The sequence below is a fragment of the Schistocerca nitens genome, chromosome 4 (genome assembly GCF_023898315.1).
Source record: "Schistocerca nitens isolate TAMUIC-IGC-003100 chromosome 4, iqSchNite1.1, whole genome shotgun sequence".
Taxonomy (NCBI): domain Eukaryota; kingdom Metazoa; phylum Arthropoda; class Insecta; order Orthoptera; family Acrididae; genus Schistocerca; species Schistocerca nitens.
The window spans coordinates 318,364,295-318,380,234 of NC_064617.1; the positions used below are offsets into that span (position 1 = coordinate 318,364,295).

At 37.7% G+C, this 15,940-nt stretch overlaps 1 protein-coding gene across 1 annotated transcript in view; it reads right to left on the reverse strand.

Moving 5' to 3' along the window:
• The window catches only part of LOC126253555 (WD repeat-containing protein 75), a 201,885-nt gene that overhangs the window by 95,256 nt on the left and 90,689 nt on the right, over positions 1-15,940 (reverse strand). Inside the window, exon 13 of the mRNA XM_049954963.1 lies at positions 13,374-13,571. Within this exon, the coding sequence (XP_049810920.1) occupies positions 13,374-13,571 (198 nt within the window). The remainder of the gene's footprint in view (positions 1-13,373; positions 13,572-15,940) is intronic.

Here is a 15,940-nt window from a genome sequence, read left to right on the forward strand (position 1 = left end):
AACAATGAAGTTAAAGATTCAGCTGAAAAGTTTCTGAACTAATGTCAATTGAGGACAATAACTGAATGACTATGAAAAGAAAGAAACAGAAGAGTAAAAATGGTCTGGAGTGCTATAGGTAAGCTAAATAATCTTCCTCACTAAGTCTCTGATGTGTCTGGAATAGACACTTAACAGCCCCTGTGTGTTACCAGTTTTAACAAATGGCAGTGAAACATGGACTTTTTAATGTGAAAACTGTTCAAAACCCAAGGTAAGCTCACTGTATAATGGGATATGTATATTGGGAATTACTAGGAGAGATGGAAAAACAAATAAATGGATCAGGGAACAGACTAGTGTGAAAGACATAAATATGACTGTAATGAAATTGAAGTGAAGGTGGGTGGAGCATGTAGTCAGGTACTAGATGGTAGATGAAGGAAGTAAGTTCTTTGCTGGATTCCAAGAGAGAAGATAAGTTTGCCCTTCATCCAGCATTGTACGTCAAATGGCTAGTGATGATTGATGATGAATCTGATGTTTCCCACACCCATTCTTAAGCATTATTTTCTCTCATTGTGAGCACATGGTATGCATGGAGACAACCAGTATGCTATTGTATAAACTGTAAAGACAACTTATGCATATGTTTCTGTTATCACTTTCTGATTACTGTCTGGAGCAGTATTTAGGTTACTGAAAGTGTCATCCCTTGATTACGCATGAAAACATGAGACCTAAAAAGTTTGAAATTTTCTCTGCTGCACAGATATCAAGTCAGACCTTGATAAAATTGCAAAGTAGTGCCAATATTGGTGACTTGTTTTAAATGCACAGAAATATAAAATTGTGCACTTCATGAAAATGACAACATCAATGAGGCACAATTGGAGGCATTAAACTTATAAAAATACATGGGTGTAATAATTTGTAGGGATACAAAATGGAATGACGACTTAGGTTCAGTCATAGGTAAAGTAGGAGGCAGACTTCGGGTCACTAGCAGAATACTGGGAAAATGTGGTCAGTCTAAATAGGAAACTACTTAGAGATCACTTACACATCCCATCTCGGAATATAGCTCTAGTGTGAGGGACCCATACCAAATGGGGCTGGCATGGGATATTGAACACATACAAAGAAGGGCAGCACAAATGGTCACAGGCTTTGATGAACATTTTTAACTTTTTGCAACATAATAATACATTAAATTTCAGGCATGGAGCCACGCAAGTGCTACTTCTTCAACTGATATTTCAGCTGCATATCATCTGACCATCTTCAGAGTGAGTCACTAGACTGATGACAATATGCTAAGCGTGGCCTTATATGCCACACCGCGACAGTACTGCCCATGTGTGTCACAGACACAGAAAACAGGTAAACTTACACATGCACCACCTATGATGAAAGTGTTCAGACATTCAATTCACTTATCAATGTATATTTGATGGTGGTAACACCTTGGCTACTTCTCTGCAATTTAATTAAACCAACAGCCAGATCCCATGTCTTATCCAAATTAAAACATTCATCTCTATTTAAATTAATCTAATTTCTATGGCTTACTTGAAAATGCAATCCCAGAAGGAAGAGATGGATGTTAAAATCTTCAAGTCAGTGTAGTTCATCAAATGACCCATATCTACACAATGTTCTGTCACAGCCAACTTGTCTGGCTGTGCTAAGCATGTATATCTTTGGTGTTCCATGCACCTCTACATCTACATGTACTCCACAAATCACATTTAAGTGCCTTGCAGAGGGTTCATCAAACCACCTCCACAATAATTCTCTATTATTCCAATCTCGTACAGCTTGCAGAAAAAATGAACACCTATATCTTTCCGTGCAAGCTCTGATTTCCCTTATTTTGTTGTGACAATCATTTCACCCTATATAGGTCGGCGTCAACAAAATATTTTCGCATTCAGAGAAGAAAGTTGGTGATTGAAATTTCATGAGAAAATTCCACCGCAGCAAAAAATGCTTTTGTTTTAATGATGTCCACCCCATATCCTGTATCATTTCAGTGACTCTCCCTCCCCTATTTCGCAATAATACAAGATGTGCTGCTCTCCTTTGAACTTCCTCGATGTACTCCATCAGTCCCATCTGGTAAGAATCTCACACTGCGCAGCAGTATTCTAAAAGAGGACGGTCAAGCATAGTGTAGGCAATCTCTTTAGTAGATCTGTTACATTTTCTGAGTGTCCTGCCAATAACACAGTCTTTGGTTACCCTCCACCAAAATATTTTCTGTGTGTTCCTTCCAATTTAAGTTGTTCGTAATTGTAAGTCCTCGGTATTTAATTTAATTTACAGCCTTTAGATTTGACTGATCTAGCATGCAGCTGAAGTATAATGGATTCCTTTCTACACTCATGTAATGAACTCACACTTTTTGTTATTTACGGTGAATTACCAATTTTTGCACCATACCATATCTCTTCTAAATCGTTTTGCAATTTGTTTTGATATTCTGATGACTTTACTAGTCAATAAACGAGAGCATCATCTGCAAACAACCTAAGACAGCTGTTCAGATTATCTACCAAATCATTTATATAGATAAGGAACAGCAAAGGCCTTATAATACTATCTTGGGGAATGCCAGAAATCACTTCTGTTTCACTCGATGACTTTCCATCAATTACAATGAACTGTGACCTCCCTGACAGGAAATCACGCATCTAGTCACATAACTGAGACAATATCCCATAAGCATGCAATTTCACTACAAGCTGCTTGTACGGTACAGTGTCGAAAGCCTTCTGGAAATCTAGAAAGATGGAATCAATTTGAAATTCCTTGTCAATAACACTCAACATTTTGTGTGAGTAAAGAGCTAGTTGTGTTTCATAAAGACAATGTTTTCTAAATTCATGTTGACTGTGTGTATCAATAGATCGTTCTCTTCAAGGTAATGCGTAATGTTCGAATACAATATATGTTCCAAAATCCTGCTACATATTGACATTAATGATATTGGCCTGTAATTTAGTAGATTACTGCTACTACCTTTCTTGAATATTGGTGTGACCCATGCTACTTTCCACTCTTTGGGTATAGATCTTTCATCGAGCAAATGGTTGTATATGATTTTTTAGTACAGAGCTATTGTATCAGCATACTCTGAAAGTAACCTAACTGGTGTACTGTCTGGAGTGGAAGACTTGACTTTGTTAAGTGATTTAAGTTGCTTCACTGCTCCAAAGATGTCTATTTCTGTGTTACTCATGTTTGCAAGTGTTCTTGATTCAAAATCTTTGACAAAGGAATTTCGGAAGGCTGTGTTTAGTAACTCTACTTTGGCAGCACTGTCGTTGATAGCATTTCCATTGCTATTGTGCAGAGAAGGCATTGATTGCATCTTGCGCTAGTATTCTTCACATATGACCAGAATCTCTTTGGATTATCTGCCAGGTTTCAAAACAAAGTTTCATTGTGGAGACTATTATAAACATCTTTTACTGAAGCCAATACTAGATTTTGAGCTTCTGTCAATGGTGAGTGTTGTCTGACCCATATGTGACTTATTACGATTTCCGCATGTACTCATACACACACTTGTTGAGGAATAAATCATTCTTCACAGAACCGAGTAAGACTGCAGTCTTGGTAGGAAGCCATAAGATCACCTTAACATGGCGTTTCTCGAGAATACAGCTTATCTTCAAGGAAAGAGCACCCACCTAAGCCAAAACCAACCTTGATCTAAAGACATTACTTTCTTCTTCTGGGTTACGTATTTGCATTGTAGGATTCACATTGAATACTCTACGAATTTTGCCGCTCGGAATATCCACCCACATTAAAATGCTCTTGATGTGTGTGAGCTCTTCCTGAAAATTATCATTATCAGATATACAATGTGTCATGTGCACTAAGGTCTTAAGGATACCTACGGTTTGTGAAGGGTGATGGCAGCTACTACATGTAAATATAGATTCGTATGCATTGGTTTACGATATACAGCATGTCCTAATGTGCCATCAACTTTACGACAAATGGAAAAATCCAAGAAAGGGAGTCAGCCAACTTTTTTTTATTTTCATAAAAAATTTATACTAATGAGCATACAGTTTAGATGCTCAAGAAATCGATGTAATTCATCCTTCCCGTGAGGCCATACTATAAATGTGTCATCCTGTACCTACAGAAGACCGCTGGTTTAAAACCTGCTGAGCCCAGTGCCTAGTCCTCGAAGTGGAAAATAAGATGATAGGAGTACACACTCAAACACAGCCGTGATGTTTTTGTCAATACGTTGGCCTATAAGAGACAAAGAATCCTCTTAAGGTATCTTAGTAAATAATGATTCCATGTTAAGACTAACCAGCACATATGTACTATTCAGTGTGAGGTTGCTAAGTCTCTGAATAAAATCCATAGAATTATGAATGTGGTGACTAAATTTTCCTACCAATGATTTTAATAATGAAGCTAAATATTTGGCAGGAAGATACATAGGTGAACCAATGGTGCTCTTTATTGGTTGCATAGACAAATCGTCTACAGCTCATCCTTATCCATCTCATAAACTTTGGGAAGCCTATAAAATCAAGGTGGTACCACGTTTTGCACTTTTCAACATTTCATAACTTCCTCTGGTAACGATGAAGCATTAAGTAAGGCAGCAGTCCTTATTGTCACTTTGTAAACCTTCTTGTATGCACCAGAATTTAGTAGGCTGTATATCTTTTCCTTATAGACTACCTGAGGCAATAGAACAGTAATATTACCTTTATCCGCATGCAGGACAACCTTGCCAGTATCCTCACACAACTTTTGTGTTGTAAATCTCTCTTCCTTACAAATATTATTTCTTTGTGGACAATGCCTCATAAAGCTTTCACATCTAATTTCTCCAGCTGAATGCTGTGTTAGTGGTTGGAGGACGAGGAGGAGGAAGAGGAGGAGATTAGAGTTTAACTTCCCATTGACAATGAGGTCATTAAGATGGAGCACAAGCTTAGGTTAGGGATGGATGGGGAGGGAAATCAGCTGCGCCCTTTTAAAGGAACCATCCTGGCATTTGCCTGAAGCAACTTACGGAAATCAAGGGAAATCTAAATGAGGATGGCCAGACGTGGGTTTGAACTGTCATCCTCCTGAATAAGAGTCAAGTGTGCTAACCACTCTGCCACCTCGCTTGGTGATAGCAGTCGAAAAGGTTCTTCAGTGACACAGATGAAAGACAATATCGGCAAGGTTTTTACAGTGGGGGCAAAATTTAGACCCTTACTTAAAACAGAAAATGTAGTTTCATCCAGATCCTCATCCATCAATTTTATAATGGGACATCAAACAAGAGAGTCCATGTGAGGATGCTGGTCTAATCAGCTATATTTGGCAATATGTCTAGTTGCAGCCACTTAACAAACCCAGGCAGAAACAGTCCATGTCGTGCCATCAATCCAGTTCCACAAGTCATGAGAAAAACCAGCTGCTATCTTCAAATGCAAACAATACAGGTGTTCAGAACCACTGTCCAACTTCTGACAAACAAAACAAATCCTTTCTTTAATAATAGCAGAGCCAGCCCTATGTCAAATTCTGCTTACTGCAGGGTTCTTGACAAAGTTAGGCAATCTTGCAAATTTTGGAACCATTCCATAGTTCTGAGTTCTGGCACTTCAATAAGAAACTAAAAGAGTTCAATAGTCGTGTTCTCAGGTGTCATAGTCATAGTTTGTCCAAACTGTAGACCCATAAAACCATCTCTTCCTCATCTTAATGCTTTCACCACAGGTGGCGTGTGTAACGGTACCTCTTTGCTGCCAGCCAGCATCTGCAACCCGTATGTGCAGTACCACCACGGTGGAGCATATAACGCCATGCCAGGCACCTTGTCATCAACCTTTTGACTCACTCTGAGGATGGCTGGAGAATATGTAGCAGAAACATCAGTGGAAGAAGTAGCACCTCTACATCATGCCCGAAATTTAATGGATTGGTCACAGGCTTGTTTGACTCGTGGGAAAATGTCACTGAGATGTTGAAAAATTTTAACAGGCAGACACTTTAAGAATGGTGCCAATCATCCCACAAAAAACTGCTTACAAAATTTAAAGAAACAGTATTGTTTGAAGAATCTACAGATACTCTGTAATCCATCCATCCAAAGTATTGCTTCCATAGATACTGTGAAGACAAGATTACACTAATTACAGCATGTACAGAGGCATTCAAGCAATCATTCTTCTTGCACTCCATATGAGATTGGAATGGGAAGAAAACCAAACATGGTATCTTGCAATGCTCTTCACAGTGGTATGCTGAGTATGTATGTGGGAATAAAAGTGCTCACAAAGAACTGTAGCAGATCATAATGTTCACCTACTACCAGCCTTCATCTACTCTAGCTGTCTGTAGCAGTTATAAATTATTATTGAGGGAAAGGTCCTCTCAAGTTTACAATTAAACTGAGCTCCCTAAGCAGCCTGAATGACAATATTCAACTGAAGGAGTATATAAGTAATGTTTTGGTGTTATATTTTTTTTATTTGGACATTAAACAACTATGATAAAGTCTTAATCTCACAATTAATTTATTACACATTATGTTACACATTTCAACATGCTCATCATCAGAATGTTGAACTGAAGTAAGGCACGCATCATGCAGGCAACACGTCTTTTTCTTTGAGTCAATATTGTTTTGATGGCAAACATACCAAAAGACACTGAATGAAGTCAGTTACATAGATCGGGAGATCAATATTTCATTTTAATTACTTAAGTGCTGAAGATAATGACTGCTGAGATGACATGCCTTATGCAATTTGATGTTTATTTACTTACAGTTTGTGCTGGAATATAAACATTAGTTTATATTCCATATGTCACTCTGCATATGCCATATGTATAGTTTTAGGTCATTAACATATGTATTAAATCTGCAAAACAAGTTAATGACCAACTGTTTGTCATATTGGTTAGCATTAATGTGACACTTTTTAAAATTACTTCTGACTACAATGTTTAATGTTCTTCAACTGAAAAATTGTTTTCGTTTGTCTCCCTGCAGGCTATTGAAATAATGCGACAAATTCCGCAGTGGCACTGTTTGAGGTACAGGAGGTTCGACCTAGTAAAGCGCTGTCGGAATTACAGGGCTGGACGCAAACATTAACTACAGGTACAAATTATTTCTTTTGTTACTGTCTTGTCTTATAGTGAAGTTGCAAGGAAAGAGAAAAATATTTTAAGGGATTTACTAAAAATGACAAATCTAAGATACAGGGCACAAGAAGTAAATAAAGTGAAGCATTAATAGTTATCTGCAATATTGCTTCAATAAATACATAAGAGTATGCAGAGGCATGTTCATGCAACTCGTGCACTCTACACTGCAGAGCAAATGATATGGTGACCTAAGAGGAACATCAGTTCTGCCTTCTTCTGTAACTGCCTGTCCCTTAAGATAGGTCTGTAAATGCATACTGTTGTCACAGAATCATTTGCAATGCTGGCACAGTACAAGAAGAATGACATTTAAAAAATGGATGCCAAACACCCATCACTGATATGGTTTCAGTGGCCAGTCATGTAAATGCTATCCCACTACAGTATTACTGGATCTCAAAGATGGGAGAGAGGGTGCTGAAACAAATACACTGTCTGCTCAACGGCATTCAGTTCCTGTTATCTGAGGAATAGCGTAAGAATATGACAACAGTGGTTGCATGAAAACAGGTGTTGAGGGTACCTTCCTTACAAGTACATTAACTATGCACACACATGTTTTTACTTCCCTGTGTTTCTAGATTTCATTGTAGGTTACAATCAATGAATATGCAAACCTCTAGTAGGTTTCTTGCCCCTGCAATCAGCTTCACAAAATAGAAAAATAACACAAACGACAGTACTATGGCAAATGTTTGAGCTCTATTTCATCTGCTGGCATTCCATGCTTTCATAAAGATGTTTCTTAGAGTGAGTCTGTATTGCTCTATTACACTTTTCATAATATTTTAATTTCTTTTTCCTTACTGTTAGTGGTGAAATTATACAAAGATGATTAATTCATGAGGAATCACAATGATATGTACTGGGTATAGTGTACTACAGCCAATTCACATTCTTCTTATCCACTACTTTGGAATACTGCTAAATATATCCAATGCTATACAGCAAATGCGAAAAGTTTTAGGTATCTGCAATAATCTCCAGCTTTGTATCCAAAGGTCATTCCCCTACAGCTGCAATTAAAATGAGCAGCTCTAGAGAAGTAAGTGGGAATGTAAGAAGAGTAATTTAACAAAAACTTGTATTTTTTGTAATGTGCCAGAAACATATAAAATCTGGGGAGGGGTAGGGGGATCAAATGGCCATAACTCCTAAAAACACACGTCATAGCACAGGTTGTGTCTGACTTTCAAGCTACCTCAACATCAGGAAAATGAGAAACTGTGCAGACACAAATTCTAACAAACGAAGCAACTCCATGAAGAAGATACCTCTGGCATGTACCTCACAGTGATTCCCAGAGTATAGATATAGATGTAGATGCAGAGACCTCAATTTGGAAAAGTGGACGTCAACATCCAGGAGAGCAGTCAACTAATTACATGCCACTTCATGGTGATGTACAGTACTATGGGCACAGAATGACACAGCAGTCAGTTTACATTGTTATGCACTATGGGTCACACAGTGAAATTTCATAACAACATAGTAATGAAATATAATTCTTTTGGATTTCATATTTGTCTCTGGTTGGAGAACACCCCTATTTCACATCATATTATGCAACTTTCCGGGGTTAAATATTTTGATCATTTAAACAATCCAGAACATGATACACTGTAGTCACAATAAGCAACTGTTGTTAAACATTATACTTTCTTCCAAAAGACTTTCTTCAAAAAGCCTGCCTGTAGCTTTTGCAGGATCATCCTTGTCACTATCAGTGTATGTGGTTTTTCATTCTAAAGAATGTGTGACATGCAGATCACTTAGACTTTTTTTCCAAAGTCATCTGATTAAACAGCCTCAAACTTCATTTATTATAACTCTGATCACAGTCAGTTCTAACCACAAATAAATTTGCCTCAAAAATATATCTGTAACACAGCCCTGAGACCTGTAATTTGTTAACTGATAAGCACCCTTTACTTGGTTCTTATTCTTAGATTATTATTTTTTTGTACAGGTTTATGAGTCTGAAACTGCAAAACTCATTTCCTCTATAAATTTGCCAGGCCCCTTTTAAACTTTCATGCTCAAATAACCTAAAATTCCACAACTGGTACCGGGAGGGGCCGTGTTGCTTATTGTGAGTAGCTTCAATGAACATGAAAATTCTCATCAAGACATAACCCAGCTTAGCTGTACATACACTATGTGATCAAAAGTATGGCACCTGGCTGAAAATTACATACAAGTTCATAGCACCCTCCATCAGTAATTCTGGAATTCAATATGATGTTGACCCACCCTTAGCCTTGATGACAGCTTCTAATCTCACAAGCTTATGTTCAATCAGGTATTGGGAGGTTTCTTTGGGAATGGGAGGCCATTTTTTGCAGAGTGCTGCACTGAGGAGAGGTATCAATGTCGGTCGGTGAGGCCTGGCACAGAGTCCGTGTTTCAAAACATCCCAAAGCTGTTGTATAGGTTTCACGTCAGGACACTGTGCAGGCCACTCCATTACAGGGATGTTATTGTCGTGGAACCACTCCACCTGTCGTGTAACAACTCCACCACAGGCTGTGCATTATGAACAGGTCCTCGATCGATGCAATCATGATACCCGAGTTACTCTTCAACAGTGGGAAGCAAGAAGGTGCTTAAAACATCAATGTAGGCCTGTGCTGTGAAAGTGCCACGCAAAACAACAAGGGGTGCAAGCCCCTTCCATGAAAAACAGAACCACAATGTAACACCACCGCCTTCGAATTTCACTGTTGGCACTACACACGCTAGCAGATGACGTTCACCGGGTGTTCACCATACCCATACCCTGCCATCGGATCGCCACATTGTGTATTGTGATTCATCATTCCACACAACATTTTTCCACTGTTCAATCATCCAATGTTTATGCTCCTTCCACCAAGTGAGGCATCGTTTGGCATTTACCGGCATGATGCGTGGCTTATGAGCAGCCGTTCGACCATGAAATCCAAGTTTTCTCACCTCCCACCTAACTATCATACTACTTGGAGCAGATCCTGATGCAGTTTGGTATTACTGTGTGATAGTCTGGATAGATGTCTGCCTATTACACATTATGACCCTCTTCAACTATCGGCAGTCTCTGTCAATCAACAGACAAGGTCGACCTGTACACTTTTGTGCTGTACATGTCCCTTCATGCTTCCACTTCACTATCACAATGGAAATAGTGGACCTAGGGATGTTTAGGAGTGTGGAAATATTGCGTACGGATGTATGACACAAGTGACACCCAATCACCTGACCACATTCAAAGTCCGTGAGTTCCGCGGAGTGCCCCGTTCTGCTCTCTCATGATGTCTAATGAGTACTGAGGTTGCTGATATGGAATACCTGGCAGTAGGTGGCAGCACAATGAACCTAACATGAAAAATGTTTGTTTTTGGGGGTTGTCTGGATACTTTCGATCACATAGTGTACAAGCTGTGATATACAATTTGGACAACCCTGGGATTTCATAAAAGATCAAGATATCAAAACACAGTTTTGTACAATAGATGAGCAACGTACAAGACACTGAATGAATTGAAAGGCAGACTCCTAGGACCATAACAGGTCAGTATAGCTCAAATAAAAATGTAAGAGAGACACACACACAGGGAAGTTAAGTGAGAATCTGTGAGAGGAAGCCAATGTTATTCTTGCAAAACCATGCTGGGTAAATTGAGAGAACTGGTATCAAAACATATTGTGCAACAAATCTGCTGCAAAACTTGTGTATCTCACGTAGGGTACAAGAGACCAACAGAAAAGAGATTAGAGTGCCTAAAGAGCCATACAGAGCTTGCAGAGTACATCTGTTCATACAGATAAAATACAGTCGGGCACTTTGGTGCATGCTTAATATTCACAGATTTTTTATACACAAATATACTGAAGAAGATTTAGTATATAGCACAAAGTATGCGTATTAATAATATGAATTAGGATAGAGTGCTATTCACTGTACAGAGGGGCACTCAGCAAAGGATATGCAAATTTAAGAGTAGACAAAGGATACACAAATTTAAGAGTAGATTGTTAGCAAAGAGCTTCTGAGCAAAGTTCTTCGACAGATGAGAAGCACACACACAAATACACACACAATTCTTACACCCGTTCATATGTCCATTGCAGATTTTCCATAGCTGTATTCTTATTAATGGCATTCAATAGATTTTGGAAACTGTAGTACACTAATATATTGCTTGTTTATCTTTGCACTGAAGCTTTTTGAAAACTAGCTGCAAATATGCTATGAAGTCGAAGTCTGCACAAAAAGTGCTATTTTAGAAATTATTTTATGGTGTCTTCATGACAATGGCTGTTAAATTATGCTGTGCAGATAGCTTTAGCCTTAAGTTTTATTTCAACAGTTCATTACCTGGATATTTATGTGGGAACTTCACACTGAAGAATAACAACAATATTATGAAAAGGATAGATTGCTACTTGACACACAGAGAAGGCACTGAGTCGCAGGAAGACACAATGAAAAGATTGCTAAACATTTACAATTTTTGAAAAAAAGGTTCTTCTTCATAAATAGAAAAGACACACACACACACACACACACACACACACACACACACACATTCACAACTCACACACAAATGGCCACAGCAGCTAGAGACTGTGTCCATTTGTGTGTGTGTGTGTGTGTGTGTGTGTGTGTGTGTGTGTGTGTATTTTCTACTTCCAAATAAGGATTTTTTGTCTGAAACCTTCAATGTTTAGCAGTATTTTCACTGTACCTGTCTGCGACTCAGTGCCTCCTCTATGTTGTGAGTAGCATAATCCTGGACTTCACATTGGAGAATGTCATCCCTCTCTAGTTTTGTTTTCAATAACAATCAAACGTATTGGAGGGCAGTGTGGAGGGTAAAAATCGGAGAGGGAGACCAAGAGATGAATACACTAAGCAGATTCAAAAGGATGTAGGTTGCAGTAGGTACTGGGAAATGAAGAAGCTTGCACAGGATGGAATAGCATGGAGAGCTGCATCAAACCAGTCTCAGGTCTGAAGACCACAACAACAACAAAACAACAACAACAACCAAACATCTTTTTAGAAAAGTACATTTTTCTGTTGAACAAGATCTTAAATTTCTTCAGCAATTTGGTACATAAAAAAGGCATAATACACACTTTTGTGCAATTTCAATTAGGAGAACACTTGTCTTGATGTTATGAATTCACTTTGAAATATAAGGACGTTCATGTTATGTGAGACACACTTTTGATTAATTCAGAAGAATGGCAGAGCTTGCAGAAAGAAGAACCTTTATGAAAAGCTTGCCACAATGGCAGTGTTATTTTACATGGCTGTGTTCTCATGAAAATTATGTATAATACCCGCAACCAGTCATACTGATTAGTATGTTATTCAACATTTCAACATTTTGACTGGTTGCATAAGCTTTAAGTATTTGCAACATTGTTTTCTCCAATTGGAGAAACTAACTTATACCCAGCTCTCTAATGAAGCACAAAAGAAAAGAGGTTGAGCAACGGTCATAAAGATTGTTATTGTTATACAATAAAACAAGTCTATTATCAATTGAAAAAGTTATTTACAAATATTTCTTATTTTTCAGGATATATATACCAGCATGTCTTCCAAAGACGAAAACACTGGGCATTTCCTTCCTGCCTGCACTACATGAAATATTAATTTTATTTTCTAGGTTCAACTTGTACAGAAAGCAGTTGCTATTTCTAAGACAAAGTTAGTTATATACTGAATGTTTGATTTATAACTTATAATGATTTTGTCTGTAATAGTGTATCATTATTACCAGACAAGTTTTACATGTTGTTGTTTATTTTGTATTATATTTTACCAAGATTCTTACCAAAGAAAAAGTGTATAGAGGTAGTATTTTTATAAGTCAATATCTTAAAATTTTCTACGTATTTTATACTTGATAAAGCACACTGCAGAACATCAATTTTTCAGTATTTATATTTGTTTTTCATACTATTATTAGTGCTGTAAGTTCTGAGACTGAATGGTCAGGGTTGCAATGTAAAGCAATATTAGAAATGAAGTTTCAATTTCGAGTAAAATTTTGTGAGTGCACAGATGCAATTATGCAGACCAAAAATCATATATAATTTAAAGTTTTGCTTATGTTATTTACATCCCCCCTCTTTTGTATCTCTGCTAAATGATATCTAATAAATATCGAATTACAAGAAATTAAAATAATGTTGTTGTTACTTACTTCTCGTATTGCCTTATCACCAGGAATTCCTAACTGTAGATGAGTCTCTGCAAGTGGATCCAAAACAGATGATTTTGTCTGTTCTGCTATAAGAGCACTGAATGGTGTCTGAGGAAGTTTCAGAGATGATGGCACCGTCTCTAATGCCACCGAGTCAATGTACTTATTGGCAACTTCCTCTTCCAGTACAAGTAGTTCCTGTAAAATTACTTCAGATCAATGTCCTTTACTTCTACGCCATTTATTATTTTCTATCAAAAGGTTTCTTTAATGCCTAACTGTGTGTAATACACCGTCATCAACCCTATCTACAAAAACAATCTTAAGTGTTACAGAGCAGTTACTAATCCAATTAACAGCAGAACATATTTTAACATATGAACTTATGTCAGTGGAATTAAGTGACCCACTGCTGAGTCAACACTTCTCTTTTTCAAATCTCTGTCAAGTTTACAGCTCTAACTTATTTTTGTTATGTGGATCTAATGAATGTCTTTCTTTAACATTAGATAAACAGCCATACAATGGGTATTATACTAGTTTCACTCATCAGATGAGAGTCTCTTTAGATATTAAGTGCCCTGATAGTAACACATAAAAGTTCTACTCACCACCAACATAAACACAAAGTTATGAAGTATTAATTTATTGACTGCAAGGCAGTCGTTCTGTTTTTACAACTGTTTCATATTAGACCACAAAACTTCCAAAAGACCTTTCACTTGGAAAATTACAGTAGCAAATGGCCTGCGTGCTTGAAGTTCACAGTGCTCCAGATAATTAGAGTTAATAGTGAAATAAGTATCATTTTCATTCTGAAACTGACATGGCACAATCTTTTCTGTTTATCAACACTACTTTATTAGTGTATATGATGACTGCCTCTTTACATCCGGAATGCAATCATACAATAATGGCAAGTTATTAGTGAAAATCTTGTTGGAATATTAGTCCTATTATCTCTCCTGAAACAGATTTACTGCAATTTAAATGTGGAGATTTACACAGTATTAAATTTGTCAAATCTGCCATCAGAATTGCATGAAGTCATGCATAGAACATCAGCTTACTGCGTGCTCCAACTCCAAAGCAATTATTTCTTCATCAGCTACATCTCACATCACCACTGTTTTTCAAATATTTCTTCATTTGTAGATACTGTGAATATTCATTCCCTAAACATTAAATTCATTCAGTCACAGAGATCTGATCATTTTTAAATTGTAAAGACCAGTAGCAAAATTATAAATTTCTTCTGTCCATGAGCATTGATTTAGTGCTTCACATCCGCCAGTGATCACACACTGATCTGTGCCTCAGAACGGTTTTTAGTCTGAGAGAATGCACAAGATTTCACCATCCATAGTTTATCAAAGTGTGGATCACTGCTTAAGAAGATAAATGTTTGAAATTTGGAACCCGCACAGTCCAAAAATTTGCTCTCTTATTCAGCAATATTTAGCAATATATTCAATATATTCAGTTCTAGCAATATTTTGTAAATGAGAAAAAAATCTATGTTGCCTTTCAGTTTGGATTTCATATAGTTTTAGGTTTTCACCCTCGCCTCATTATAGCTGGCTGGAGAACACAGTTATAAGTCCAAGGAAGATAATAATATATACTGAAGTTCACTGTTCGCTTATCCATGGGCCTCCTAGTAAGACTCAATGAAAGTGTTAAGTCTTTTGGTAAACAACTGACTATGTGCCTCACTCCTTTCCCTGTAACAGTCAGATGCAGGATGGACCTAATTCCCTCCACTACTTGCTCCCTCAAGGCAGTCCAGTCACATGAGAGGAGAATCTAAACCTTTCCCTCGCCTGAGCAGTATGTGCACAATGCAGTGATAATTTACTATATTTCCTGAATGTGTTTCTTGTGCAGATAAAGGAAGTGTGAGTTAATAGTATCTCCATTTATAACCACAGATGATAAAGCTCTGATATTCAAACCAAACTTTGGGCTAATGACAGCTTTGCCTTTCTTTGTGTATTGAACAGTGGTTATATTGATGATAAATGTTATATTTTCACCAATATATGAATGTAAGGTAATTTTTCTAACAAAAAGTAGCAAAGGAAGAATGATTCTGCAGACACAAAAGTATATGTTAATGTTTATGGAGTGAAAAGGAATGCATGAGGAGCAGAGAAATTAGTTTTGGAAGGAGGCTTGGGGGCCAGTTGAAACATGTCGTGAGTCAGCCATAATAGTCAAGCATGTTGTACTCAACAGCATGTTCTACCACTGAGCAGTCAACAACTTCATTCTTGGCCACAGTTTGGCTGTAGCCATTTATTTCAATGGACAGATGATTGGTATTCATGCCAACACAAATCGCTGTGCAGGAGCTGAATCGGTATATGAAATAACTGCTTTCACACAAGGCACTGGCTCTGACTGGGTAGGATATGTCTGTGACAGGAGAGGAATATAATGTGCTAATCGGGTAAATAGGAGAGATCTTGTGATTTCCACAGAGATACAACATATGCTTTAAGGGGGTGGGAGTAGGTTTGGCTAGGAGGACTGGGCAGGCAGCAGGTTATCAGCCTGTGAGAGGC